Source organism: Tursiops truncatus, chromosome 3 (genome assembly GCF_011762595.2).
Source record: "Tursiops truncatus isolate mTurTru1 chromosome 3, mTurTru1.mat.Y, whole genome shotgun sequence".
In the NCBI taxonomy this organism is placed as follows: Eukaryota; Metazoa; Chordata; class Mammalia; order Artiodactyla; family Delphinidae; genus Tursiops; species Tursiops truncatus.
In genome coordinates, this window is record NC_047036.1 from 33652581 (window position 1) to 33679775 (window position 27195).

Genomic DNA, 27195 nt, shown 5'->3' on the forward strand with positions numbered 1-27195 from the left:
TGGGGTGTTTCAGGAAGTTAGCAGAGACTGTCTTATCAAATTAGGGCCAATTTCCTTACTTTTAGACTAGACCTACTTTTGGTGTTTTTAAGATAAGGAATGAGATGAAAGTTTAGAAACGAAGAGATAGAACTGTCAAAGGAATATTCTGTTGCCTCTTTATTCTGCCGAAACCATATTAAAATTATTCCAATACTAACCAGCCGAGTGCAGTCCTGGGCAAACTGGGAGTGCGCTGCTGGGGATCCTGCTGTGAGCAGAGTTGCCGGCCAAGAGCCCTCTGTAGGGACCCACCGCGGTGGTCCAGAGACCGCACTCTGGGCAGGCTCTTCCGAGTCAGGGACTCAGCATGGTGAGGGTCCCAGAGCCGGGCCAGTCCTTCCCACGTGTGGGGACACTGCCAGGCAGTCTTGGCCCTGGGGCTCCTTGTTGGCCTGGCTGAGACTTTCTCTGAGCTGCACTGTAGTCCTATGCTCTCCCTCACCAGTCCCCACTCCCTTCTTTCTTGCCTTGTCTGACCTGCAGGCAGTATGAGCTCTCCCCACGTCTGTGCCCTCCTCCCTTTCTGTGTCACAGACTTTTCACAGACTTGAATTCTATCTTAGCGTCTGCTTCCTGGAGGACCTGAACTGGCACAAGTTATTTGTGAAAACTGTTTCTTCTTCTTTCAGTGTCTGAGCAGTCTTGGACACACCTACTTCTCCCCCTCCCCCTTTGTGAGAAAGCAGACCCAGGGAAGCTTTGCTATAATTCTTGAGAGTCTGCTCCAAAAAGGGAGAAATGTTTTGACTCTTTTAGTTCCTTTAGGATGGACATTAATTTTGGATGTGGAGATATTTTTTTAACAAGAGCTTTGCATGCATGCATATTTCATCTGTTGCCAGGTGTCAGCTCTGTTCCTTGCTTAATGACAATGAGGAATCATTCATAATTTACTATTCTCATTTGTAGCCCACAAGAAAGAAGAAAAAAATCATTAATGATATGGTGTGTGCTGGGATATTGCTTTAGGTTCCTGGGACCTCTTGCAACATTGGCCAAAGATTAGTAAGGTAAGAACTGAGACGTGACCCATTGCGTTGTGTGGTTTTTGTCAGTACAGCTTTAGGGAGAAAAGGGCACAGAAGCCAGTCTGGGGAGGGTTGAGATGTGAATGGAAAGTGAAGAAGTGGGCACTTCAAGAAATTTGATTTTAAAGGAAAGTGCTGTACCTACTGGATCAAGAAAATTTTTCCTTCCTCACCCTCCCCCCTTTTTTCTTCTCTTCTCCCTTCCTTTTCCTTCTCCTCCTCATTCTTCTTCTTCTTCTTTATTTTTTTTGGCTGTGCTGCATGGCATGTGGGATCTTAGTTCCCTGACCAGGGACCCAACCCATGTCCTCTACAGTGGAAGCACTGGAAATGTGGAGTCTTAACCACTGGACCGCCAGGGAAGTCCCATCTTCATTCTTCTTCTAATTCTTTTTTTTTTTTTTAAGTCCAAGGTAACATAATATTTGACAAAAAGTTCAAACAATATAGAAATATATGGTGTAGAAAGTCCCTCATAATTCTACCCTCTGGATAGCAAGAGTTCTCAATATTGTCTGCATATTAGAATCATCAGGGGAGATTTTTTAAAATCCTGATGCTGAGCCCACAGCCTGTGTCAAAGATACAGAGATCTCTGGGAGTGGCACCCAGATATCGGCATTCTTTAAAGCTCTCTAGGTGATAACGACACACAGTCAAGGTTGAGAACCACTACTCGAAGTGTGGCCTGTGGACCAGTGGTATCAGCATCAGCATTCAGCAGAACCTCAACTCTGCAACCCTTCTACCTAATGAATCGAAATCTGCATGCTAACAATATCCCTTGATATTTCATATGCACAACAAATTTGTTTTTACATTTATGGTCAGCTGATTTTTTTTAATTGAAATATAGTTGACTTACAATGTTGTGTTAGTTTCTGAAGTACAGCAATGTGATATATATATATATATATATATATATATATATATATATATACATACACACATATATATATATTCTTTTCAGTTTCTTTTCCATTATAAGTTATTACAAAATATTGAGTATAGTTCCCTGTGCTATGCACTAGGTCCTTATTATTTATCTGTTTTATATATAGTAGTATATGTATATGTTAATCCCAACTTCCTAATTTAGCCCTCTCCCCCTTTCCCCTTTGGTAACCATAAGTTTGTTTTCTATGCCTGTGGGTCTATTTCTGTTTTGTAAATAAGTTCATTTGTATCTCATACGCACAATGAAAATTGAGCAGCACTTTTTAGAGAAAAATCACTAAAAGAAATAAGGAAGACTTTTTTTTTTTTAAGATAGAATGAACTCATGCTTACAGAGTTACTGAGAGGAAGAATCTGTAAAGGGGAAAGAATAGAAAGTATAAGACAGAATGTCATAATTGGTAGGACAATGTCCCAGAAGAGGTAGGAGGGATAGAACTGGCAGCTGGGAAAAATGAACTTTGAAAAGAAAAGGGAATTTGTCTTCTTGGGACACTGGAAGGAAGAGGGAGTGAATGATAGACTTGCAGGTAGGTTTGAATTGTGGGGGAAAATGGAAGTTGATGGTATTGCCACCTGATGGCCTTTGTTTTCTGCTTTCCCCAGGGAAGTAGGAGGAGAGGCCCTCTGTGAAAAACGAATGGGGCAAAGAGGAATAATGGCTATTGAAGCCCTACTATGTGCCACAAGGGGTGTTACATACAAAAAGCCTATATACTCCTTCCAGTAGCCCTAAGACAGTCCTATTATACAGACGGGGAGATCAATCCTCTGCTGGCTTCTCCTTTGCTCAGTCTCTGCACATCTATCCTGAGGTTCCCTCTCTATTTCTTCATTCCTTTGGTGACATCACTCAGTCCCCTGACTGTGAGTGTTATCTACATGACTTTGCCTGCAAAGTCCCCCCTGCCACCCGCTCCCCACAATCTACATTTCTAGTCCTGACCTGTGTTGTGAACTCCATCCAGTTGTTTACTTAACATTTCCATAGCATGCCTGATAGAAATCTCAAACTTACCATGGGCAAAAGACAACCCTTCCCAAACTTGCAACCCTCCTCCATAGCCCACTCCCTTAATTATAATAATGCCCAAACCCAGGACTTCTGGCAGTGTCTTCCCTCCACCTCCCTCCATCCCAAATCACCAAGAAGTCTTGTCAATTTTATCTCCACAACATTCTGAGTCCATCCACTTCTCTAAGATCTCCACTCCCACTAGTCCAATCTAAGCCACCATCACCTCCTACGTGGACCACTGCACCACCGCAGTAGCGTTCTACCTGCCCTCTCTGCGTCCGCTGCTGCCGCCCTGCAGCCCAGTCTCTGAATCTCAGCCAGACTGAGGTATACACACATGGTGTATACACATGGCAGTTTTAAAACATATAAACAAATAGAGTAGTATCACAAATCCCCTTAATCTTATCATAGCAACTCCAAAAATTATCAATAACTTGTCAATCTTTTTTTAATCTCAACATTTTTCTTTTTTAAAAAAGCATTTAAAAGCAAATTTAAGATGCCATATTATTTATTTTATTTTATTTTATTTTATTTATTTTTTGCGGTATGCGGGCCTCTCTCTGTTGTGGCCTCTCCCGTTGCAGAGCACAGGCTCCGCACGCGCAGGCTCAGCGACCATGGCTCACGGGCCCAGCCGCTCCGCGGCATGTGGGGTCTTGCCGGACCGGGGCACAAACCCGAGTCCCCTGCATCGGCAGGCGGACTCTCAACCACTGCGCCACCAGGGAAGCCCCAAGATGCCATATTATTTCAACCATGCATATTTCAGTAGATATCTCTAACAGAGGAGGATTTTAAAAATTAAAACCAAAATGCTCATTACATTCTCAGTGCTGCACGGGTTTATATATTTTATCTCATTTAGTCTTCGTAATAGTCTTTATTTATTTATTTTTTTTTGGTCTTTTATTTTATTTTTATTTTATTTTATTTTTTTTAAACATCTTTATTGGAGTATAATTGCTTTACAATGGTATGTTAGTTTCAGCTTCACAACAAAATGAATCAGTTATATATACACATATGTTCCCATATCTCTTCCCGCTTGCGTCTCCCTCCCTCCCACCCTCCCTATCCCACCCCTCCAGGCGGTCACAAAGCACCGAGCTGATCTCCCTGTGCTATGTGGCCGCCTCCCACTAGCTATCTACCCTACGTTTAGTAGTGTATATATGTCCATGCCTCTTTATCGCTTTGTCACCGTTCACCCTTCCCCCTCCCCACAGCCTCAAGTCCATTCTCTAGTAAGTCTGTGTCTTTATTCCTGTTTCACCCCTAGGTTTTTCATGACATTTTTTTTTTTCTTAAATTCCATATATATGTGTTAGCATACGGTATTTGTCTCTCTCTTTCTGACTTACTTCACTCTGTATGACAGACTCTAGGTCTATCCACCTCATTACAAATAGCTCAATTTCATCTCTTTTTATGGCTGAGTAATATTCCATTGTATATATGTGCCACATCTTCTTTATCCATTCATCCGATGATGGACACTTAGGTTGTTTCCATCTCTGGGCTATTGTAAATAGAGCTGCAATGAACATTTTGGTACATGACTCTTTTTGAATTATGGTTTTCTCAGGGTATATGCCCAGTAGTGGGATTGCTGGGTCATATGGTAGTTCTATTTGTAGCTTTTTAAGGAACCTCCATACTGTTCTCCACAGTGGCTGTATCAATTTACATTCCCACCAACAGTGTAAGAGGGTTCCCTTTTCTCCACACCCTCTCCAGCATTTGTTGTTTCTAGATTTTTTGATGATGGCCATTCTGACTGGTGTGCGTAATAGTCTTGAGGGGAGGGTGTTGCTAGATGATTTCACCTACAGGAAAGTGTAGATTTAGAGTGTCCTGGCCCAAAGGGCTGAAATTTGAAGTGGGAGTCCTCAAATTCCCTGTCTGCTGTGTGTTCCACCCATTATGACTTCTCTTTCCTGTAAGTGTGAGGTCTCCTCTACACATTCCTTAGTGCCTCACATCTAGTGATCTTGCAACATTTTAAGAAAAGAGAAAATAAAAATGGGAAGAATCTATATTTTCAGATTTTCCTGCTTAAATTTTTCTCTAAAATTTAGGGAAAACATCATTATACTGCCATCTTCTGGATCTTTTGAATGCTAACACATCAATGACAATATAGATATTTAAAACCACATCCGTCCAACTCTAACCTAGGGCTGACATATTAAACTTTGTATAACTAAAATTATTTCTGTAGTTAATTGGAAAAATTTTCTTTAAACAACTTAATACATATTAAATATAGAGGCTAAAAAGTAGATGTATTTAGAGGTCAGTTATTTTTGTTTCTAGGGGATGGAGGCAAACGTACATAGCTAAAATTTACAAATAATTCAACTGTCATTCAACCAATGACAGTTTTAAAAATTCATGTTAATAGAGGTGTTGGCTAGAAAAGCATTTCCACTGCTGGTGAGAGTATAAATTATCGCAGTCTTTTGGGAAGGCAATTTGATTGCTTATTTAAAAGTAAAAATAAACTATCTGTAAATTTTGACCCAGTAAATTTACTTTAGGAACTCATTCTACATATATTCTTGTTAACGTATGCAAAGATGTATATATCTTTGAATAAGATGTATAATCTCACCTTGTTTATAAAGGACTAGAAAAACCCAGCATGCTTAAGTAAATGATGTTACTACATCTATGCAATGTGGTTCTTTGAAGGTGCTTAAAAATAATGGTGTAGTTCTAAATACACTGGTAATGATAACTAATAATGACTGATATTCTAAAAGGTTTGTTTAAAATATTTTGGCCTAGAACTGGAAGATGCTATGCAAATTAAATACTCTTTCATATTTTTTACTAACAGATATTTATGTAGCAAAAAACTACATTTGGATTTCTGCCTCTAAAAGAGTGATAAACTCAGCTTTTAAAAAATGGAACATGAGGCAATAAAGTCCTCAATCTTAGCTTCATAATCAATGGTACAATAAATAAGATAAAGATAGTTTGAGTGTAAGTTATATTTTGTGGTTTCTACTCAAGAAAAGTTTAAACTAACGGGGAGAAAAACTTAGTACTCCGTGAAATCCATGCCATGAAGCCAAATTTACAATGCAATGTCTTTTTACTTACCTTTATTATTTAACAATAAAAGATTGACTAGGCACAGTAATCATGACTGGTATTTATCAAGTCTTTTCTATGTGCTAAGTGCTGTCCTAAGTGCTTAGCATGTGAGAAGTCAGTTGGTCTTCTCCATAACTTTGGAAAGACAGTATATAGACAATATTTCTATTTAATGAAATTGAGAGTGAGGAAAGTTAAGCACATGGTCAAATCAGGAAATGAGTCCAAATATTCTGAATTTGGATGCAGTGCTTTTTTTTTTTAATTACACCCAAATGCATCAAAAGGGAAAAACATACAGGTGTATATGCCTATATTAGAATGCTTGGTAATACATATGAAGTGCCAAGTACACTGCCTGGCATATTATATTGATAAATACTCAAAAAAGGTTGACTATAACTCTTGTTATTTTTATTATGTTGAGAGGACAATAAAGGTAGGTCTCTGACCAAGTGACAGAGGCAAGCATCCTTCCCACTCAACACTTCCATTGAAAATTCTCAATTGCATTGTAATGTCTTCACACTCATATGAAGCATAAGCCCCGTGAGGGCAGGAGTTTTCTCTATTATGTTCACTGTTATCTCCTGAGGCCTATAAGACAGCTCATATTAACTTCTCAGCAAACATTTGACCCTAGATTGAGAGACCAGAAGATTTTCTTGCTCCTTTTTTCTTCTTTTTGACTGTGCCATGTTAGCTTACTATTGTTTTGCTCTTCTGTATAATTTGTACACTTCAGAGTAGTGCTTCCCAAGTTTTAGTGGTTATGAAACTTCCTGGGATCTTGCTAAACATGTAGATACCCCCCAAAAAAGTAGATCCTCAGAAAGCTCCATTATGTATTTATATACCCTCATAAATGGACCTCCACCCCAAAATTTGGTTTGGACATCAAAACTGATGATGCATACACGTATCAAGAGAGTATCAGAATACGTAATGAAGCTTTCTGGGGGAAAAAAGACCTGGGCAGGCTTTCCAGCTGCTCCAAAAATGGCTTGAGAGAGCAGGGAAAGAGAGGCTTGGGGTTTTGTTGTGTTTAGGGGCAGGGGCTGGAATAGGTCTCTTCTGGGAAGTTACACACACCACCTTTGCTAATATCACTTTGGCCAGAAGTTAGCAATATGGCCTCACCTAACTGCAAGGGAGATTATAACATGTAGTCTTTATTTCAAGTCATAGTGTGTCCAGTTCAACATCAGAGTTCCATTACTGTATAACAAGGGGAGAACGAACATAAAGGGACCAGAAGCAGTCTCTGATCCAGTTACTAAATAGACGTTAGGTGGAGTAACATCAATTATTTCAAGTCATCCGTGTATGGTTTACTACTCATAATTTCTAGTTAGTGTTCCAAAGGTTGCTATTTTTGTACCTTACTCTGGGTTTTATTATGTTCCATAGCAATGCTCGGTGAGCTGAGGAGATAACGCTTAAGGGAAAAGAGTATTTATTTATTTCTGGCAATGTGCCAGGCACCTGAATGGATACTTTCACATATATTTTCTCATTTGGAAGAGCCAAGAGAGAAATAAGAAAGAGTTCTCTCATCCATAGGTCAACTATAGGCAAAATGGTAAGTAAAGTAGTGTTTCTTTTCTTTATTCTTTTTCTCCTTTTGCATTTCATAATATTTTATTTATTGATTGAAGTATAGTTAATTTACAATATTGTGTTAGTTTCAGGTGTACAGCAAAGTGATTCATATATATATATATATATACATATATATTCAGATTATTTTCCATTATAGGTTATTATAAGATATTGAATATAGTTTTCTGTGTTATACAGTAAATCCTTGTAGCTTATCTATTATATGTACAGTAGTTTGTATCTGTTAATACCATACTCCTAATTCATCCCTCTTTCCTTTTCCCCTTTGGTAACCATAAGTTTGTTTCCTATGTCTGTGAGTCTGTTTTTGTTTCGTATATAGATTCATTTGTACCATTTTTTAGATTCCACATATAAGTGATATCATGTAATGTTTGTCTTTGTCTGACTTACTTCACTTAGTATGATATTCTCTAAGTCCATCCATGTTGCTGCAGATGGCAATACTTCATTTTTCTATGGTTGAGTAATATTCCATTGTGTATATATATATATATATACCACATCTTCTTTATCCATTCATCTGTTGGTGGACACTTAGGTTGCATGTCTTGGCTATTGTAAATACTGCTGTTATGAACATTGGGGTGAATGTACCTTTTCGAATTAGAGTTTTCATCTTTTCTGGATATATGCCTAGGAGTGGGATTGCTCTATCATAAGGTAGCTCTACTTTTAGTTTTTAAAGGAATTTTCCATACTGTTCTTCATAGTAGCTGCACCAATTTTTTCCACATCCTCACCAGCACCTGTTATTTCTTGTCTTTTTGAGAATAGCCATTCTGACCAGTGTGAGGTGATAGGTAAGGTAGCTTTTCTTTCATAACTTGTGCTTTCCTTTTCAACAGATGTTTTCTAAAGTGTGTTCTGTGTATTTATTTTTCTACAACAGAATGTCCAATGTAGAGCATAACTGAAAATATTCAATTGTGCAAAATAGTATGTAGGACTTAAGTTCAAATGGAAAACATAATTTGTCAAGATAAACACTTGAACGTAATTTGAGGTCTTACAGAATAGTATTTCAATCAGATTATCTTTAAATCCAATTGGCTGAGCTGCCTTATATCTAGACCCCAAATTACAGTTATTCTTTCCCTGCCTAAACTGAAATAGTCAGCATGTAGAAGCATCAGAGCCAGTGGTTGGGTGTGATCATAATTGATTCTTGTTTCTAGAGCTTTCCCTAGCAACCTGCCTTGGATAAAAAGACACCAGAAATTTCTCAAAGGCCAGTGGTTCATATGGTAAGTATGATGAGTACTCTACGTGATTCCCTTGGTTTCCATTTCTAGTTAGACAGCATCTAGATGGCTTTCTTCAATTTATCATACAGGACAAACACAGGGGCTCCATGCAGCCCCTAAGAATTTTGAATAAAGTGCCTAGAAAAAGGCTTATGTGCCTGCATTTTTCTTTTTAAAGAACTTATTATTTATTTATTTACTTATTTATTGGCTGCATTGGGTCTTCGTTGCTGCACGTGGGCTGTCTCTAGTTGCAGCAAGCAGGGGCTACTCTTTGTTGCCGTGCACGGGCTTCTCATTACTGTGGCTTCTCTTGTTGCAGAGCACAGTCTGTAGGCGCATGGCCGTCAGTAGTTGTGGCACGCGGGCTCAGTAGTTGTGGCTCACAAGCTCTAGAGCACAGGCTCAGTAGTTGTGGCTCACAAGCTCTAGAGCACAGGCTCAGTAGTTGTGGCACACGGGCTTAGTTGCTCTGTGGCATGTGGGATCTTCCTGGACCAGGGCTCGAACCCATGTCCCCTGTATTGGCAGGCAGATTCTTAACCACTGCACCACCAGGGATGTCCCCGCCTGCATTTCTGAAAATCTTCCTCCAGCATTCAAGGGCCCCAGGAGACACAACATCAACTCCTTTGTGCCCACATTACAACATCAACAATTGGCTCACAGTATCACGGGGGTAGGAAACCACCTAGGCTTTTAAATTCTGCTGCCTTGGCAGATTTTCCAACATCAGATACAAATTGGGTTCTGGGAAAATCTGATGAGGGGAAGAAGAAGAGTGAAGTGGCTACAGCTGTTGCACGAGGGACCAAAATACCTTGGTGCTGTGTGTGCTTGTATTCCTCCTAAGAACCTCTGCTTGTAGTTATCCTTAAAGCAAAGTGAAGGGCTCAAGTAAGGAAACATCTGTTGACACTTGTCATGGTGCCCTTCCAGAAGGAACATACTCCTACTCTTTGGGAAGATGGAATATACAGTCCACTCTGCCTTTGTAGAAGGAGTTAGCAGTAACCTCTCTGTTCCCATGCTGCAGCTTCGCCCACTTGATCGGACCACTGCAGCCTTGGAGATGGCAGCGGTGATGCTGCAGTCAAGAAACCCCTTGTAAAGTAGATGACCTTTCAAGTTTTAACCTTTTTTTTTTTCCGGCCGTGCTGTGTGGCACGCGGGATCTTAGTTCTACGTCCAGAGATCGAACCTGTGTCCCCTGCAGTGGAAGCACGGACTCTTAACCACTGAACCGCCAGGGAAGTCCCAACTTTTAACCTTTTTTTATTCCAGTTTTATTGAGACATAATTGACATAAGGCACTGTATAAGTTTAAGGTGTACAGCATAATTATTTGACTTATATACATTATGAAAAGATTATCACAAGTTTAGCAAACATCCATCATCTCCTAAAGATACAAAATAAAAGAAAAAGAAAAAAACTTTTTTTTCTTGTGATGAGAACTCTTAGAATTTACTCTTTTAATGACTTTCATATATAACACACAGCAGTGTTAATTATATTAATCACATTGTACATCACATGCCTGATACTTATTTATCTTATAACACGAAGTTTGTACCTTTTGACTGCCTTCATTCAATTCCTCCTCCCCCATCCCCTGACTCTGGTAACCATAAATCTGATCTCTTTTTCTATGAGTTCTTTTGTTTGTTTGTTCTTGAAGTATAATTGACCTATAACACTATGTTAGTTCCTGGTGTACAACATAGTGATTCGATATTCTATACATTTCAAAATCGTCACCATGATAAGTCTAGTTACCATCTGTCACTATACAAAGACAGGAGATGACCTATTTACTCATGGCAGCAGAATGGGCTGGAGGAGCTTGTAAGGCCAGAGTGGGAGCTTTGAGATCCAGGAATGTTGGTATCACTGGCTCAGCCCTGACACAGACTGAAAGGCTAATATGCTTAATTTCTTTCTTATATCTTTTCCTTACCTTTCTTTTCTCTTTCCCTCTACATAGTCAGTATTCTTTCAAGTAGGACTTTTAAGTTGTCCAGCCTGGGGGAGGATGGTTTGAAGCAAAGAATAAATTGTTAAAGTTGTAATTTCAGGTGTCATGAGAGATAAATATTGGGGTTAAGGGTATCTGGAAAATATGCCTGAAAATTGACATGGGGGAATTTTTTTGGGTTGAAAGAGAAGTGAAAAAAGAGAGGGCAGATGACAGAGGCTGGGACACATGGAAAAGTTTTTTCAATGACCTAATGTTGCCACTAATTGATGAGAAATACTGCTTTAATGTCTTGAATTTATCCTAGAAGAATTAGGCTCAATAGCTCCTTTCATTATCTGGGAGCTTAAATCATGAGTGGCATCTTTTTCCCATATATTTTTGAAAGATGCTTTCACATAGAATATAAAACGTTTTAGAAATTCAATTTTATTTATGGGCAGCATCATATTTTTTATACTCTTGCTGAAGAAACTTAGGGTAAGTAGAGGGTCAATTTTATCTTTTCTTTTTTTAACCAAAGGGGCGTATCACTCAGCAGAGTGCTTAGTTGTTATGAGAGTGGAAAAAAGTTCCTCTGGTATAAGGTGTGGGGAACCTATTGGATTTAAAAGGATAATAAGCTTTCTTCTTGAAATAGGCCTAATCAACATACTTTATTGTACTTTATTGGGGGCATTCATCAATAATGAATCAAACACTAGGCAAAACTTTTCCTGAGAGAGTTAGAAACTCTCTGGCTGGAGTTGAACCCTGGGATCTGGGGTTGTGTCTGTGAATGTTATTCATTCTGCAAAATGCTCTGAGTACCTACCTTGGGCCCAAATGCAGAGAATCATTGGGTCTTGGAAATGTACTTGTTTGGGGAAACACTTAAATATCTCTGCTGGAACAAGGGTCACATAATCACTCCACCATGCAATGCTTAATGGTTAAAAGAGAGTGGGGATGTGATCTCACTGAGTGCAGGACTGTTTCTAAGCAGAGTTTTTAAGGGTAATGAACGCTGGCTCTGCAGGTTCTAAATGTGAGTGAACAAGATGGAATTTGGTCAACAGTTGGAGGAGTTGGCCTCAGTAACACGCAGAGTTCACCTGTGGTAACAAAGGGTAAGACAGAGTATTTGGGCTTAGATGCTGGTAGGTGCATTGTTGCACAGTGGGAGTGTGTGGAAGTCCTTTATAATTGATTCCATTTTTTCAATGAAATAAGAAAGCAGTTGATTAAGAACAAATGTGAGATAGTAGATCTTGAAACTATGAGGGGGAAAGTAAGTATGAAATAGTTATCAACAAGTCAGTGTAAGAATTCCTGGATTTTTTCAGTCTAAGTTATACGCACCAGCTTTCCCCATTGCACCCCCTACCTATCCCTAGCATCCCAATTTATCAATATTAAGTAAAAACCAGTAAAGAAGGATTCATGACAAGACAAATAAGAGAGGAATGTCATAGGGCATAGACATGCAAGACAAACACTGGTTAAGCCCATTATTGATTCTACTAAGCCTTATGGGGCTAAGAGAGAGCTCTGTTCCTGCCACTTAAAATCTTGTTAGGCTTTTCAGCTGGTACCGCCATCTTCCCATAATTCGCCAAAATGACCAACACAGAGGGAAAGAGGAGGGGCACCCGCTACATGTTCTCTAGGCCTTTTAGAAAACATGGAGTTGTTCCTTTGGCCACATACATGCAAATCTACAAGAAAGGTGATATTGTAGATATCAAGGGAATGGGAGCTGTTCCAAAAGGAATGTCCCACAAATGTTACCATGGCAAAACTGGGAGAGTCTACAATGTTACCCAGCATGCTGTTGGCATCATTGTAAACAAACAAGTTAAGGGCAAGATTCTTGCCAAGAGAATTAATGTGCGTATCAAGCATATTAAGCACTCTAAGAGCCAAGATAGCTTCCTGAAACGGGTGAAGGAAAATAATCAGAAAAAGAAGGAAGCCAAAGAGAAAGGTATTTGGGTTCAACTGAAGCGCCGGCCTGCCCCACCCAGAGAAGCACACTTCATGAGAACCAATGGAAAGGAGCCTGAACTGTTGGAGCCCATTCCCTATGAATTCATGGCATAATGGGTGTAAAGAAAATAAAAGACCTGGACTGTATAAATGCTTCTCTTAATTGAGTAGAAGTGTGTGACCCCTTCCCCAAACAAATATTTAAAGCACACACACACACAAAAAATCTTGTTAGCATCAACTCACCCATCTTCACATCCATCCCATTGCCCCAAAAGACACCAGTTTAGTTCCAGGGCTGAGGTTGGGGCAGAGGCTCCTTTCTTGTTTAGAATGCCTGCCTGAGAGTATTCTGAACCAATGTTCTCTGATAAGCATCTCAGGGATTCTAGAGATCAAAAAAGACTCAGTATGAGTCCAAAGTTATCTTTCTTCTCTTCAGGACTCTAGTAGAGAAACGTGAGGTAGAATTTCTAGCCACTGAGTTAGGACTATAAAGAAGCAACACACTAACCAGAGAGAAAATACATTGGTTCAGTGAGGGTATGTGGAAGCTCTCTCTTTTGGTTCAGTTTTCTCAGGGAGGTAGAGAAGAAGGTTATTACCAGAGAGTGAATTTGTGGAAAAAGGTTTAGAAAAAGAAGTGTGAAATAGTCAGGATGAACAATTGAATGGACTAGGCAAAGTAGTGTGATTACCATTTAAAGGCCCACTTGAGGTTCATAATCGTCACTTTAAAGTAAGACCAATCACAGGGTACAGGAAGAGAACAGGCAGACTGAATTTAATAAGCGTTGCGGTTTTGACATATATATTAGGGATAATTGACAGGGTGGAATGGGGAGAATTGGCAAGGGTAGTTTTGACTGTAAGAATCAAAGATTTCTTACACTGAAAGACTTGTGGATAACTGTTTCATCTTTCTTCTCTGTTTTCATCCATCCAATCATAAGAACATATATTTGTATTTCTTATATTTGCATGAAAGAAACACTGGAAAGACACCCCAAACAAACACAAATGGTTACTTATACAAATGTTTACTAATAGGAGGGTAAGGTGACATAGATGGAGTCCTTCCAATCCTTCACAAAATTTTCCCAAAAATTGAAGAGGAGGGAACATGTTCCAACTCACTCTAGGAGGCCAGTATTACTCTGACATGAAAACCAGAGAAAGATATAACAGGAAAAGAAAGCTACAGAACAATATCCCTTATTAGTATAGATACAAAGTTCCTCAAGAAAATACTAGTAAACTGAATCTGACAACATATAAAAAGGAGTACATATCATGGCCAAATGAGGGTTTATTCCAGGAATGCAAGGTTGGTTCAACATATGAACATCAGTTAAAGCAATATATCATATTAAAGCAATAAAGGACAGAAAGCCCGCAACCATCTCCGTAGATGCAGGTGAGATGCACCATTTCATGATATAAATACTTAACAAAATAGGAGTAGAAGGGAACTTCTCCAACATGATAAAGAGAATTTATGAAAAACCCACAAAACAAAATCACATTTAATGGTAAAGGAATAAAAAAAGTTTTCCTCCTAAGATGAGGATTTTCAACAAGGATGTTGAGACAATTCAATGGGTAAATAAAAGTCTCCTTAGGGCTTCCCTGGTGGCGCAGTGGTTGAGAGTCCGCCTGCCGATGCAGGGGACATGGGTTCGTGTCCCGGTCCGGGAAGATCCCACATGCCGCAGAGCGGTTGGGCCCGTGAGCCACGGCAGCTGAGCCTGCGTGTCCGGAGCCTGTGCTCCGCAACAGGAGAGGCCACAACACTGAGAGGCCCGCGTACCGAAAAAAAAAAAAAAAGTTTCTTTAACAAATGGTACTAGGACAACTGTATATCCATAGGCAAAAGAATGAAGTTGGACTCCTACCTCAGACCATATACAAAATTAACTCAAAATGAATGAAGACCTAAAAAGAGCTATGAAACTCTTTGATAAAATATAGGGCTAAATTTTCATGACCTTGGATTTGACAGTGGATTCTTAGCTATGACACCAAAAGCAAGGGAAGAACAAAAAAATTAGATATATTGGACTTCATCTAAACTAAAAACTTTTGTCCATGAAAGGACACTATCAAGAAAGTGAAAAATGACCTATAGAATGGGAGAAAATATTTGTAAATTATATATCTGATAAGGGTCTAGTAACTAAAATATGTAAAGAACTCTTACAACTCAATAACAAAAAAACAAGAAACCAAATTAAGAAAATGTGTAAAGGACATTACTCCAAAGAAGAAATACATATGGCCAAAAGGCACATGAAAAGATGCTCAATATTATTAGTTATTAGAGAAATAAAAATCAAAGCCACAATGAGATGCCATTTTGTACCCTTTCAGATGGCTGTAAGTAAAAAGTTGGACAGTAAGAAGTGTTGCTGAAGTTGTGGAGAAATTAAAACTTTCCTACATTGTTGGTGGGAATGTAAAATGGTGCAGCTGTTTTTGAAAACAGTTTGGTAGTTCCCCAAAATATTAAGCAAAGAGTTACCATATGACTCAGTAATTCTGCTCTTAGGTATAGTCTCAAAAGACATGGAGACATGTGTCCATATAAAAACTTCTATACGAATGTTCATAGCAGCATTATTTATAATAGCCCCAAAGTGAAACAACTCAAATGTCCATGAACTGATGAATGCATAAACAAAATGCAGTACAGCCATAGAATATTATTCATCCATGAAAAGGAATAAAGTACTGATACATGCCACAACATGGGTGAACCTTGAAAACATTGTGCTGAGTGAAGAAGTCAGAAACAAAAAGCCACTCGTTGTATGATTCTATTTATATAAAGTGTCTAGAAGAGGTAAATTCATGGAGACAGAAAGTAGATTAGTTGTTTCCAGGACCTAGAAGGCTGTGGAAAATAGGGAGTGACTGCTAAGGGTTACAGGATTTCTGTAGAGAGTGGTGATGGCTTCACACTCATGTGAATATTTTTAAAATCACGGAATTATACATTTTAAAAGGGTGAGTTTTATGCTGTGTGAATTATATCCCAATAAGCAAATATACCAGACAGAAGATAAGGAATAAAAGATATGGAGGGCTTGGCTCTGCACTGACAGTAGAACAGAGTGAAGGGGTGTCTAACTCGAAGTATGTTCTACAGAACTTGTTGACTAATTGGGTGTGGGAGGTAGTGAGAAGGAAGAAAAAGTCAAGAATGATTCTGAGGTGCCTCATCACCTTGTATTGCACGGATTCATTTATGTATGTGCCCATCCTGTTAAAATATGTGTTTCTCAACCTGCTACCTAAAAACATAGGGTCTATTCTGGGGGAAAGGTAAGTGGCAGTTTTAGACACACTTCAGAGCAAACATTAAGTACGTCCATTTTCATGGGTCTGTTTTATACAGTTCAAGAGAGTTGCTCAATTTCCCCTGTGAACTGAGAGGTTACTTCCTGTGTTTGGACAGTGTTGAAAGGCTACTTCCCATTCTGAGGTTTCCCCACTTTAGTTTTGATGGGAGAAGCCGCTAACCTCTACTGACTCTAAGTGCTAAATGTTCTGCCAAGTTCTTCCTGATGTTTTCACAAATGAGGTGCCCTCTTCATTTCACCCTGCATTGGACCACAGGTTTTGAAAGAATTTTTGACAATAAAAGCATTTATTAACATAACTGGTTTCACTGTTTGCCTAATCAAAGTTATAGTAATGCAAATGTCAACTGGCCTTTCCCATTGCGTGAACTGTACCATCACTATCGCAATGCTAGTTGATATAATTTCAGTCTAAAGAAAAGAGTCTTGATACTTTGATAAGCCTGTACATTCTCATTTTAGATCATATAAACTTAGACTGGTGAAATAGCCCTAGGTTCCCCAGTAACTATCTTCACAGACTCATAAGAATCTAATGTCAGATAGTTGGTAATCTCCCTGGTAATTATTAATTAGGTTCCTTCTGGACTTATTGCCCATGGGTGGGGAGGGTGTGGAAGCCTATATGTGTTCAAGATGCTGCAGTGTGTATTTTATATATCTTGATTTCATCGACCCTATAAAGAAGGTTTCATTATCCTTTAAGTAAGAAAATTGAAGCTTAAGAGTATAACTCAGATAGCAAACAGTAAAGCCTACATTTGAGACAAGATTTGTCTGATGGTCTTTCTGGCAAGCCACATTTTCTCCCAAGAAGCAGGTTCATACTAGTAGAAGCTGAAGAAGGGGAAAAAAGAGAGTGAAACTAATTTCTTTACGAGTACAAGTAACTTATTACATCTATATATATATTTAAATACATACCATCAGTGCACTTCACTCATATGCTCACTTTTTTTTTAACATCTTTATTGGAGTATAATTGCTTTACAATGGTGTGTTAGTTTCTGCTTTATACAAAGTGATTCAGCTATACATATATCCCCATCACTGTTTTTTTAATAAATTTGCTTATTTATTTATTTATATTTGGCTGCATTGGGTCTTCGCTGCTGCCCGCAGGCTTTCTTTAGTTGAGGTGAGTGGGGGCTACTCTTCGTTGCCGTGCGTGGGCTTCTCATCACGGTGGCTTCTCTTGTTGTGGAGCACAGGCTCTAGGCGCGCAGGTTTCAGTAGTTGTGGCATGCAGGCTCAGTAGTTGTGGCTCGCAGGCTCTAGAGCGCAGGCTCAGTAGTCGTGACGCACGGGCTTTGTTGCTCCGGGGCATGTGGGATCTTCCTGGACCAGGGCTCGAACCCATATCCCCTGCATTAGCAGGCGGATTCTCAACCACTGCACCACGAGGGAAGTCCCATATACTCACTGTTAAAGAGAATACATTGGAAACACGGTCACGTAAATATCAAGGAACTGTACCAGCAGTGCATTAAAGTGAAGATCTATGAATCACCGGACCTACCTTGCATCAGACCATCCTTTTGCCCCTGGTGCCCATGAAGCATTTCAATAAGATTCCTGTTTCTATCATGGCTCTGTGTATCATCACAATATACTCCGGTTCCTTCAAACAAAAGAACCAGCAAACAAGCAGACATACAAAAGACAGAGCATCTTTAGGATGCTTATCTTATTGCACTGTGAATAAAAAAGTAATAGCAGCTAACAAAATAAAATTAAATAATTTAAAATTTCTTTTGCGAATAAGTAATGCATTCGTTAACATATTAAAAATATAAGCAAATATAAGGTGTAAAGTCTTAGTTCCATCTCTTTTTCGATCTAACCTGTTTCCATCTTTTCACCCTGTGGGTGAAAAATGTTATCAGTAAACAAAGGATGTTGCAGCCACCAAGCCAGCAGCCACTGCAGCCACCTCCCAACTGTGTACCCTGAGGGGATTCAGGATGGAGAAAAGCAGGATACTGGCCCTAGGTAGCTAAGGTGCATGGCAAAGGAATGATTTCAGTGAGCCCAGACTCTTGCATCTTCCCATACACAGAACAGCGCTAAATTCAATAACTTGAGATGTCTGGTTTTCTTCATTAACAGTAATCTTTTGATGTTCCAGCTGTCTGGTTTCTGTTGCAAAACTCCTGTATATCCTGGAGTATACTCCTGTATATCCAGAGAAGCACCATTGCACTCCTGTATATCCTGGAGTATACTCCTGTATATCCAGAGAAGCACCATTGCACCTGGGGATGGTGCAGAGACCCCCCTCCCCCAAAGGTATTCTTATTCTCCTTCATCCTTTTAACTCCAAAGTAACTTATTGGTCTGTATCTTTCGTTTCCTTCTTAACAGTGTATTTTGTAGATCTTTCCATATCAGTGCATAGAAAACTTCTTCAGTTTTTTTTTAATAGCTGCAAAATATTTCTTTTAATGTGTATACTGTACAAGTTACTTAACCAAGCCACTGCTGATGAATATTCGGGTTGTCTCTAATCTTTTGTATGCTAGCTCACATTTATTGGACTAAGCTTACTATATTCCAGGTGCTGTCTAATTGCTTTACTCGGGTTCATTAATGTAACAACACTTTGAGTTAGATAATATTATTTCCACTTTTCCGATAAGGGAACAAGAGGATCAAAGAGGCTAAGCAACTTTCTCAAGATTTTGAACAAAGACTGTCAACCTTTAGAGCACATATTTGTACTAGTGAAACACAAACTAGTACCCTTTATTGCTTTCGGGGAAAGTCCTACTTTTAAGGAAAAGTCTCTAGTTGTTGTGTTTACAACTGTTTTCCATTGGTTTCTAAGATTTTATCACAAACATTTGAAAAATTTGTACAATTCAGGATTTTACTCCTTTCCACCACTCATTCTTTACTCTTTCTTGACCTGTGGAGTATGTAATGATGAACCTGATATCAAAATATATCTGTTTAGAGACAGTTTAAGGAGGTAGTGTTTAAAATTATGGGATAGACTGACATTTTCTGAAAGTGATTGATTTTCATTTTAGGGTATAATATGCTGAAGTCTTAGTCTGAGAAAAAAAAACAAACCACCTTTTTTTACTTGGGCACCACAAGTTTAAAGTGAAGAGCAAATAAATGACCTTGCCCTTTGATATTCACACTTCCTCTGCAGGATTTTACCCAATACAGTTGTAGAGCCATGGAAATCTTTGCATTTCGTATCTGCTTTCTCAGAGCTGTTTGACTTCATTCAAGTATAAACCAACTGAAATGTTTCTTAGACTTGCAGGCTCCTGCCACGTACTGCAAAGAACTGAAAAACCCAGATGATAGCTAGAAACCCAAACAAATCCGGGTCCTCGCCTAAATTTAGCAAGTGCCTGCCACTATTGAAAACCATCATGACAAAATGTCTTATCGCCTTCTGATTGTCATTTGATCCTTGCCATCTGCAGCCATCAGGACCACCAGGGCAAAATGTGTCCAGTGTTGTAAAGGGCAAGCATATCTTACCTAAAAGGGAAGTGTGAAGCCCTGTTCATACTACTTAATATTTAAACCTAAAACAACATTCTTATGAAGGACTTGATGCCAGCAGAGAATACTCATCTAGTGACCTCACTTTAATGCACAAGGGTAAGCTGTGACAAAGCGAGAGAGTGGCATGGACATATATACGCTACCAAACGTAAAATAGATAGCTAGCGGGAAGCAGCCGCATAGCACAGGGAGATCAGCTCGGTGCTTTGTGACCACCTAGAGGGGTGGGATAGGGAGGGTGGGAGGGAGACGCAAGAGGGAAGAGATATGGGAACATATGTATATGTATAACTGATTCACTTTGTTATAAAGCAGAAACTAACACATCATTGTAAAGCAATTATACTCCAATAAAGATGTTAAAAAAATAGAAAAGTAAAAATTATACAAATAATATTGGAATAAACTGTCTTATTAGAAAAAAATTAATGCACAAATCACAGTATTTAGGTGTAATGACAAAGGTGTAATGATAAAGCATTAACAATAATTATTTTGCTGAAATCTTCCTTTAGCTAAGTCATTGCCTAGCAGCCATTTTTCTTTCTCAAACTATTCACACAGTGACAATTTAATGGAAAAAGAGATACCATCTGGAGTACTTATTAGCTTAACAAGCCCTTGACTGGGAGTCTAAGACGATTCCATGTTTCTCATTCCCTCTGAGTGGTTTGACTCCAGAGCCTAACGCTGTTGTTTAACTCTAGGGACTGGAGCATGCTTGCCACTAGGGGGTGCTGTTGCTTCTTTACTCAGCCTCTGGCGGTTTCAATTCTGACTTTATCAGACTTAACAGAAAAAAGGAGGTTTTATCCTTCCCGAGTGTGTTCCTCGTATGTCCCAGAGTAAGTGGAATATGTTGGAACAATTCAGAACGAAACAAAATAACTCGTAAAGGAAATAGGCTTGTTAAAATGTTTTCTAGTATCTCTCCGAGATGGACCAGAACAGCTTCTTGATATCATCAGTGGTCTAACAGTTTCATTAGGGTCTGGGGACAGTAACAGTTTTTGAAGTGCTACTTCAGGAAGTGGGGACTAGTGGGGAACAGGGAGTGTGTCTCTGCAGCAGAAGGGGAGAGGACTGGGTCCTTGCAGACTCTTCCACAGTCTGGCAGAAATCTGCTTCCCCTTCTACTGATTCAGTGTTGGCTCAGACACAATTTGCCAAAGCCTGTCACATGTACCAGTTTTGGGGTTGTTAAAAATAAAAGTTCTGGGACTTCCCTGGTGGCACAGTGGTTAAGAATCTGCCTGCCAATGCAGGGGATACAGGTTTGAGCCCAGGTCCGGAAGAGCCTATGGGCCATGGAGCAACTGACCCCGTGCGCCACTCCTACTGAGCCTGTGCTCTAGAGACCGTGAGCCACAACTACTGAACCTATGTGCCACAACTACTGAGCCCACATGTCACAACTACTGAAACCCGTGCACCTAGAGCCCATGCTCCGCAACAAGAGTAGCCACTGCAATGAGAAGCCTGCGTATTGCAGCTAAGAGTAGCCCCCGCTTGCCGCAACTAGAGAAAGCCTGCGTGCAGCAACAAAGACCCAACGCAGCCAAAAATAAAAAATTAATTTAAAAAAAAAAAAGAAAGAAAAAGAAAAAAAAGTTCTGTGGTCACATGAATTTGGGAAATTCTGGTTTTAAAAAGTTTTAAAAAGTTTTACTTGCTGTAGAACTTTCAGAACATTTAATTGACATTACCCTGTGCATTGCTCTTTGTGAATCTAAGGCTGGGCATTTGCTAGGGGTAGATACTCTAACAGTGGTTCTCAGTGGAGGGTGGTGATTTTGCCTCCAGGGGACATTTGACATTGTCTGGAGACATTTTTTTTTTTTTTTTTTTTTTGCGGTACGCGGGCCTCGCACTGTTGTCGCCTCTCCCGTTGCGGAGCACAGGCTCCAGACGCGCAGGCTCAGCGGCCATGGCTCACGGGCCCAGCCGCTCCGCGGCATGTGGGATCTTCCCAGACCGGGGCATGAACCTGTGTCCCTTGCATTGGCAGGCGGACTCTCAACCACTGCGCCACCGGGGAAGCCCTGGAGACATTTTTGATTGTCATGACTGGGGAAGGGTGTTATAGCCATCGAATGGGTAGACACCAGTGATGCTGCTGACCGTCTACGCACAGAACAGCTCCCCCCCCAACCCCCGCCACTCCACCAACAAAGAATGATCAAGCCCAAAAGGTCAGCAATTCAGAGATTGAGAAACCCTGCTCTATAACATACACAGCTTGTTATACTCACTCAACCACGAAATTAATTATCTCTTCTTGAATTGTCTTGTAGGACTAGAGTGGAAAATCTGTGGGGAAACTTTGCCTTCAGTTTATCCACAATGTTTTAATTGCTGTGTGGTGTGGGCTTCCCTTAGTACTACTCTTTGACCTCCATGTGGCACTTGTCTATGTTGACTGGCCGTTCCTTGAAATTCCCCTCAATTGGCTTGACAATGAATTGTTTTGGTTTTCCTTCTTCTGTAACCTCTCTCCCTCATGCCAAGATATTTTGTCCCAAAGAGATCTACATTTCCAGTTATGTGTTGGATATTTTCTTCAAAATAAAAATGTCCCGTTTCTAAAACTACCTCTTTCTCATCAACTTCCTATTTCCCTCCTTCATTGATTTGTTCTTAAATTCTTCCAATTTTCTCAGTCAATCTGATATGTGATTATGTTTAATCACTAAGTCTGGTGAACCCTCTGGTCCTTCGTCTTTCTCTTCTCAAATGAGGCCTTGATTGCCCTTTGTCTGATTACTGAAATAAAATCCAAATCACACTTCCTGTTTCCTCTCCTTGTCCTTTCCATGTAGCCTGCACACTACCAGTGTGTAAATCATCCTAAAACATCACTTTGATTCTTTCCTTAAAACTTCCAGGGAGCGAGTTCCCATTGTCCTTTGAATAAAGTCTACACAACTTTTTCCGGCAGTCAAATTTCCCACAGTGTGGCTCCCACCTATATTTGAAACCTTTGTTCCAATGGCTCCTCCATTGAAATTCCAGAAAGAAAAAACACTGTTCATATGAGAGCAAAGCTGTGGAGAGGGGCAAGTGCAAAGCACTTGGTGAAAGGAAGTTTTTGTGAACTTTTTAGATTTAATTTCTGGCATACAATCTCTGGAAGCCAAACAATGCAAGTTCTAAATTATCGCAGATACATCTGTATGTGTGTGACTCATCCTCTAGACTAAGGAAACTCTATAAATGGGCTACTATGACCTTTACAGCATGTAAACGATGAAAATAAAGAAGGATGTTGCTCAAGCCTCCCATCTGTCAAAGCCCCTAGCCTATCATATTATGCAACCTTTGTAAATATTTGTTGAATTTAGAATGAACAAATTAATGAGCGCATGCATGAATGAATGAAAAAACTACTGTGGCAGGTGCTGGTGGTGTCCTGCCTATATCTTGCAAATACTGAAAATACCTGCACCTTTCTACTGGAAGTCTTTTTTTTCTTTCTTTCCTGGCTACAGATGTGTTCTCAACCTACCCCCAGTTCAAGCTGGAAGTGTCAAAGAGTTGATGAGTCCAGAAGCCACCCTTAACCAATGATAAACAGGGTGTTGGTAAATATAGCCTTACTCCCTCGTTGGAATAACTCTGAGATGTGCTCTTCAATGTCTCCCAGATTTCCTCATTGGGACTGAGCTATAATTGCCTCAGTACCTTGCATGTTAAAGTACCTTGTATTGACTTCCTTTCCTTCCCAGTCTCACTTTCTTATCCCTCAACAGTGCTTTCACTTCACAAAACAACCCCCAAAACACAAGAAACCCCCAAACCAAAAAAACTAAAAAAAAAAAGACTACTTGCAATTGAATTCTTGTCTCAGATCTGCTTCTGGGGGAACCCAAACTAAGACAGCCACTGAATGTGGAATTGTACATTGAGTGCTTAAGGAGAGCCCATGACGTCTGGAATTCATGCAACTGGAGTTGAATTAAAAAAAAGAACTCTTTCAGGAATCAGACATCATCTTCTCTGTGGCAAATTTTTTTCCCACACAAAGCACTAACAGTTTGAACAAAAGATGTGGAAGTTTTTCCTCTGGAAGACCACCATTAATTTATAAACGGAGGGTGGGGGTCGTTCTTTATTATTCAAATTTTTTGGATATAAAAAGAAAAAATATTAAAACTGGAAAATATTCACGAATGGAATGTTTAGTTATAAAATTACTCTCAGTTCAAATTTCCTTTCCTCCTTCACACTTCTGTCACTCCTACCCATAATGCCCTAACAGCAAGTTTCAGAATATTTGGCCAAGCCATGCAAATAAAACTGTAGCTCACAAAAAACCCAAACCAAACCAAAAAAAAAAAAAAAACAAAAACTGTAGCTCAACTTTAATAGAAAATCTGAAATCTTGCAAAATGCAGCCTTTTGTGAAATCTATGAAAATGATGTTGGAGAAGTGCTAGAATCAATGCAAAGCCATGGAAAGTGAAGATCCGGCAGAATACGACGAGGCAACTGAAGAAGAGAACAGAGACATGGTTGATGACTGTGACAAGAATTTTCCAACAGAGTGATCTGAATATCATAGGATTAAGGGCTGTTCTTGGGGAAATTAGTGATGCCTTTAAATATGTTTGCAAAAAAAGATGCTCTTTTTGATCATTCAATGATCATTTGATCATTGAAAGTAAGCATGAAGGGGTGTGCATTATATTGTGTTAGGATATATATATTTTGGGGGGATTCCACTCCAGAATGTTCCATTTACATTTTGAGTGACAGAATTGCATTTAAATTTTTTCTTCCACAAAGTGTTTAATCTCAAAGTCTGTTGTATAACACCCTTTTAGAGAATCATGAAAACATCTGCTTGGCGTGGTAGATCGAAACGGGAAGGAGGCTTATCCCTTGCCTTACACAGAGTCTCCTTTGGTTGAAAATCACGTAAACACTGAAGTGAGAACATTTGCTGCTTTTCTTGATTTACAGATGTTTTCTCAGAACTACACTTCCAAACAGTCCCAGCTGACTGTAGCTAAGGCCTGGGTAAATTGATAAGATGCATCTGGTTTCAAGACACAGACTAAGTACAGGGCAGGCTCTCCGTGTCCCCAGAGAACCTGGTTGGGGTCACAGCTAAGTCTTGGAACCACTTGCTCTATATATGAGTGCCAAGTGAATCCCCAGCAGGGAGAGACAGGCGAGGAGTAGACTGCTGGGCTCTTCCTCCTGTTGAAAATTCACTGGGCACTGGAGGAAGAAATTTTCCTTCTGTCTTCTGCCCTGAATGTTTTCCCAAACATGAAGGTAAGATAACTTCATTATTTTTGTGAACAAAGCTAACTCAAAAGGGAGTAAGGCTTAACTTAAATAACTCAAAAAAAAAAAAAAGAGAGAATACATGGGAAAATAGGAAAGAGAAATCTCCGAGGGTGACTTTAAAAAAATCCTTAATTAAATATAGTTAACAATTCAGCCAAAGTGAATTTGTTTTTCTTTTCTTGCAGTTAATTTATTGGTTTAGAGGTCTGGGAATCAGAGATTGGAGACAATGTTTATGAAAGTCCCAAGAAAGCCATTAAGAAATAAAATACAATAATACAATTGTTATTCCTTAGGGAAAAATTCCCTCCCACGGATTTTGTTTGTTTGATTTGGAGTCATGCAATGAACCCCCATGATCTGACTTATCTAACAGCTTTATAGAAAAGTGAATTTGGAGACTTGCAACTTTAGAGTTTGGAATCTGGATGAGAAGATAAGGCTTGTGAGAGTAGAAGATACAGATAAATGGAATGAAACTAAAGGTTTACCAAAAACACATATTGGTCTAATGGAAAATGGCCAAATGTTAAGGATAAAGAAATGCAGGACTGAAGACAGAAATCACTATCATAGACTAGAATTCTGGGATGCAAAAATAAGTTGAACCTGCTATTACAATTTTATTATTGCAGAGGTTTGTATTTAAACTTTAAACATTTTACATTATAATGCTGGAACAATAATTTCTCAGCCCTGTCAGCTGCTAGATTGCTTTTGTCATCACTATGCCACCGATTTGCAATACTGAATCTACGCTCACTTTCCAGGGGTTTTGGAGGCGGAGTGAGAGGCGGGTCTTGAGTAACTCATGGGTGAAATTACATTTAATTAAGTTTTGAAAATTACACACAAATCATAAAGTTAATTTGTTTAATGTTATGATGCTAGAACATCAAGTAATCATACGAAGTTAGAATTATGATATAATCTAATCTCTATCTCTCTATCTTGTATTTTTATTTAAAAATTTAAAATGCTTGTTAGCTCAAAAAGAATAAGATGCATTTCCTAGAGTCATCTAGCTAGTATACTTTCACCTAATATTTGTATTAACCATCAATCAATTTCCTTACTTATTTTATGATGAGACATCTTAATAATTGTTTTGTGCTTAAAGATGGATCATTGATTATTATGACATTTTTCTGCTGGGGTAACATATTTACTTTTATCTTTCAGTTGGTTGATAAAATATCAACAAATAAAGAAATGATTTCTTTGTGAGTTGCATGCAGAGTTCTCACCTATATTTGAAAGTAGAGATTCATATTTTTACAGTAAATCTGAAGGGTATGCTTTTGTGATACATTTCAGAGAAGGTAAACTTAGGCTATGAAGACACCACTAGAAATGGTTTTCAGGTCTGGCCTTTTAAGAGGAAGTATTCTTTTTTCTCCCCCACGGCCCGCCCCCCCACCATTCATGTGAACTAAATTCAGAGAGGTGGTCCCAGAATTCTTTTCATTCTCTTTGTATCCCTTGGATAGGAGATAACTGGGTCTGAAGTGTTTCAGGCCTTTAGAGCAAAAAGTGTTTCCCTCTGAGCTGGCTGTGGTCCAGACCTTCACTTTCTCTTCCATGGACTGAGAAGAACCTGGGGTTTGTAAACCTAAAGCATGATTCACATGGTGCTGGGATGTGGTCAGGCACAGAGATGTCTCAGATGAGGGCTTTTCTGCTTCCTCGCCACACCCAGAGCTGATCTGATGTTATCAGCTGTCTTCTGTCAATTATACTGTGATGGTGTTTGTGCCTTTAAAAAAATGTCTTTTTCCAGATTCAAATACTACCATCTTGGCAAAAATAAGTTCAAAGAGAAGATAATATCGATTATTTCTCCACTCAGAGATAACCACTATTAACATTTTAATCTATTTCTTTTCAGACTTTTATATGAGCATGTACAATATATATTTTATGAAATTGCTATCAATCTAGATCTGAATCTTTTTGCTCACTATATCATAAGCATGTTCTCCTGTCATTGTTCAATCTATAACGTGCTTCTAATGGCTACAAAGTACTCAAATCATAT

At 39.2% G+C, this 27195-nt stretch overlaps 2 protein-coding genes and 1 long non-coding RNA gene across 6 annotated transcripts in view; all 3 read left to right on the forward strand.

Annotated features, from left to right (window-relative positions):
* Positions 1 to 945: 945 nt before the first annotated feature.
* On the forward strand, positions 946 to 11332 carry LOC141278181 (uncharacterized). Its single transcript, XR_012330522.1, has 4 exons — positions 946 to 1052; positions 7567 to 7738; positions 8958 to 9026; positions 10063 to 11332. It is a non-coding gene; the product is annotated as an uncharacterized lncRNA (long non-coding RNA).
* Positions 11333 to 12572: 1240 nt separating this feature from the next.
* LOC109549034 (large ribosomal subunit protein eL21-like) lies at positions 12573 to 13145 on the forward strand. Its single transcript, XM_033855129.2, has one exon. The coding sequence runs from the start codon at positions 12604 to 12606 to the stop codon at positions 13084 to 13086; it is 483 nt and encodes a 160-aa protein (XP_033711020.1). The 5' UTR covers positions 12573 to 12603; the 3' UTR covers positions 13087 to 13145.
* An 11028-nt stretch (positions 13146 to 24173) lies between these two features.
* Positions 24174 to 27195, forward strand: part of C7 (complement C7) — a 53987-nt gene continuing 50965 nt past the window's right edge. For 3 of the 4 annotated variants that reach the window (XR_012330663.1, XM_033852826.2, XM_073802081.1), the window contains exon 1: positions 24174 to 25142. Coding sequence is in view for 3 of the 4 variants with exons in the window: in XM_033852826.2 (XP_033708717.1) it covers positions 25137 to 25142 (6 nt within the window). In the remaining variant the exon portion in view is untranslated. The remainder of the gene's footprint in view (positions 25143 to 27195) is intronic. The other variant, XM_004320483.4, reaches the window with a different exon arrangement.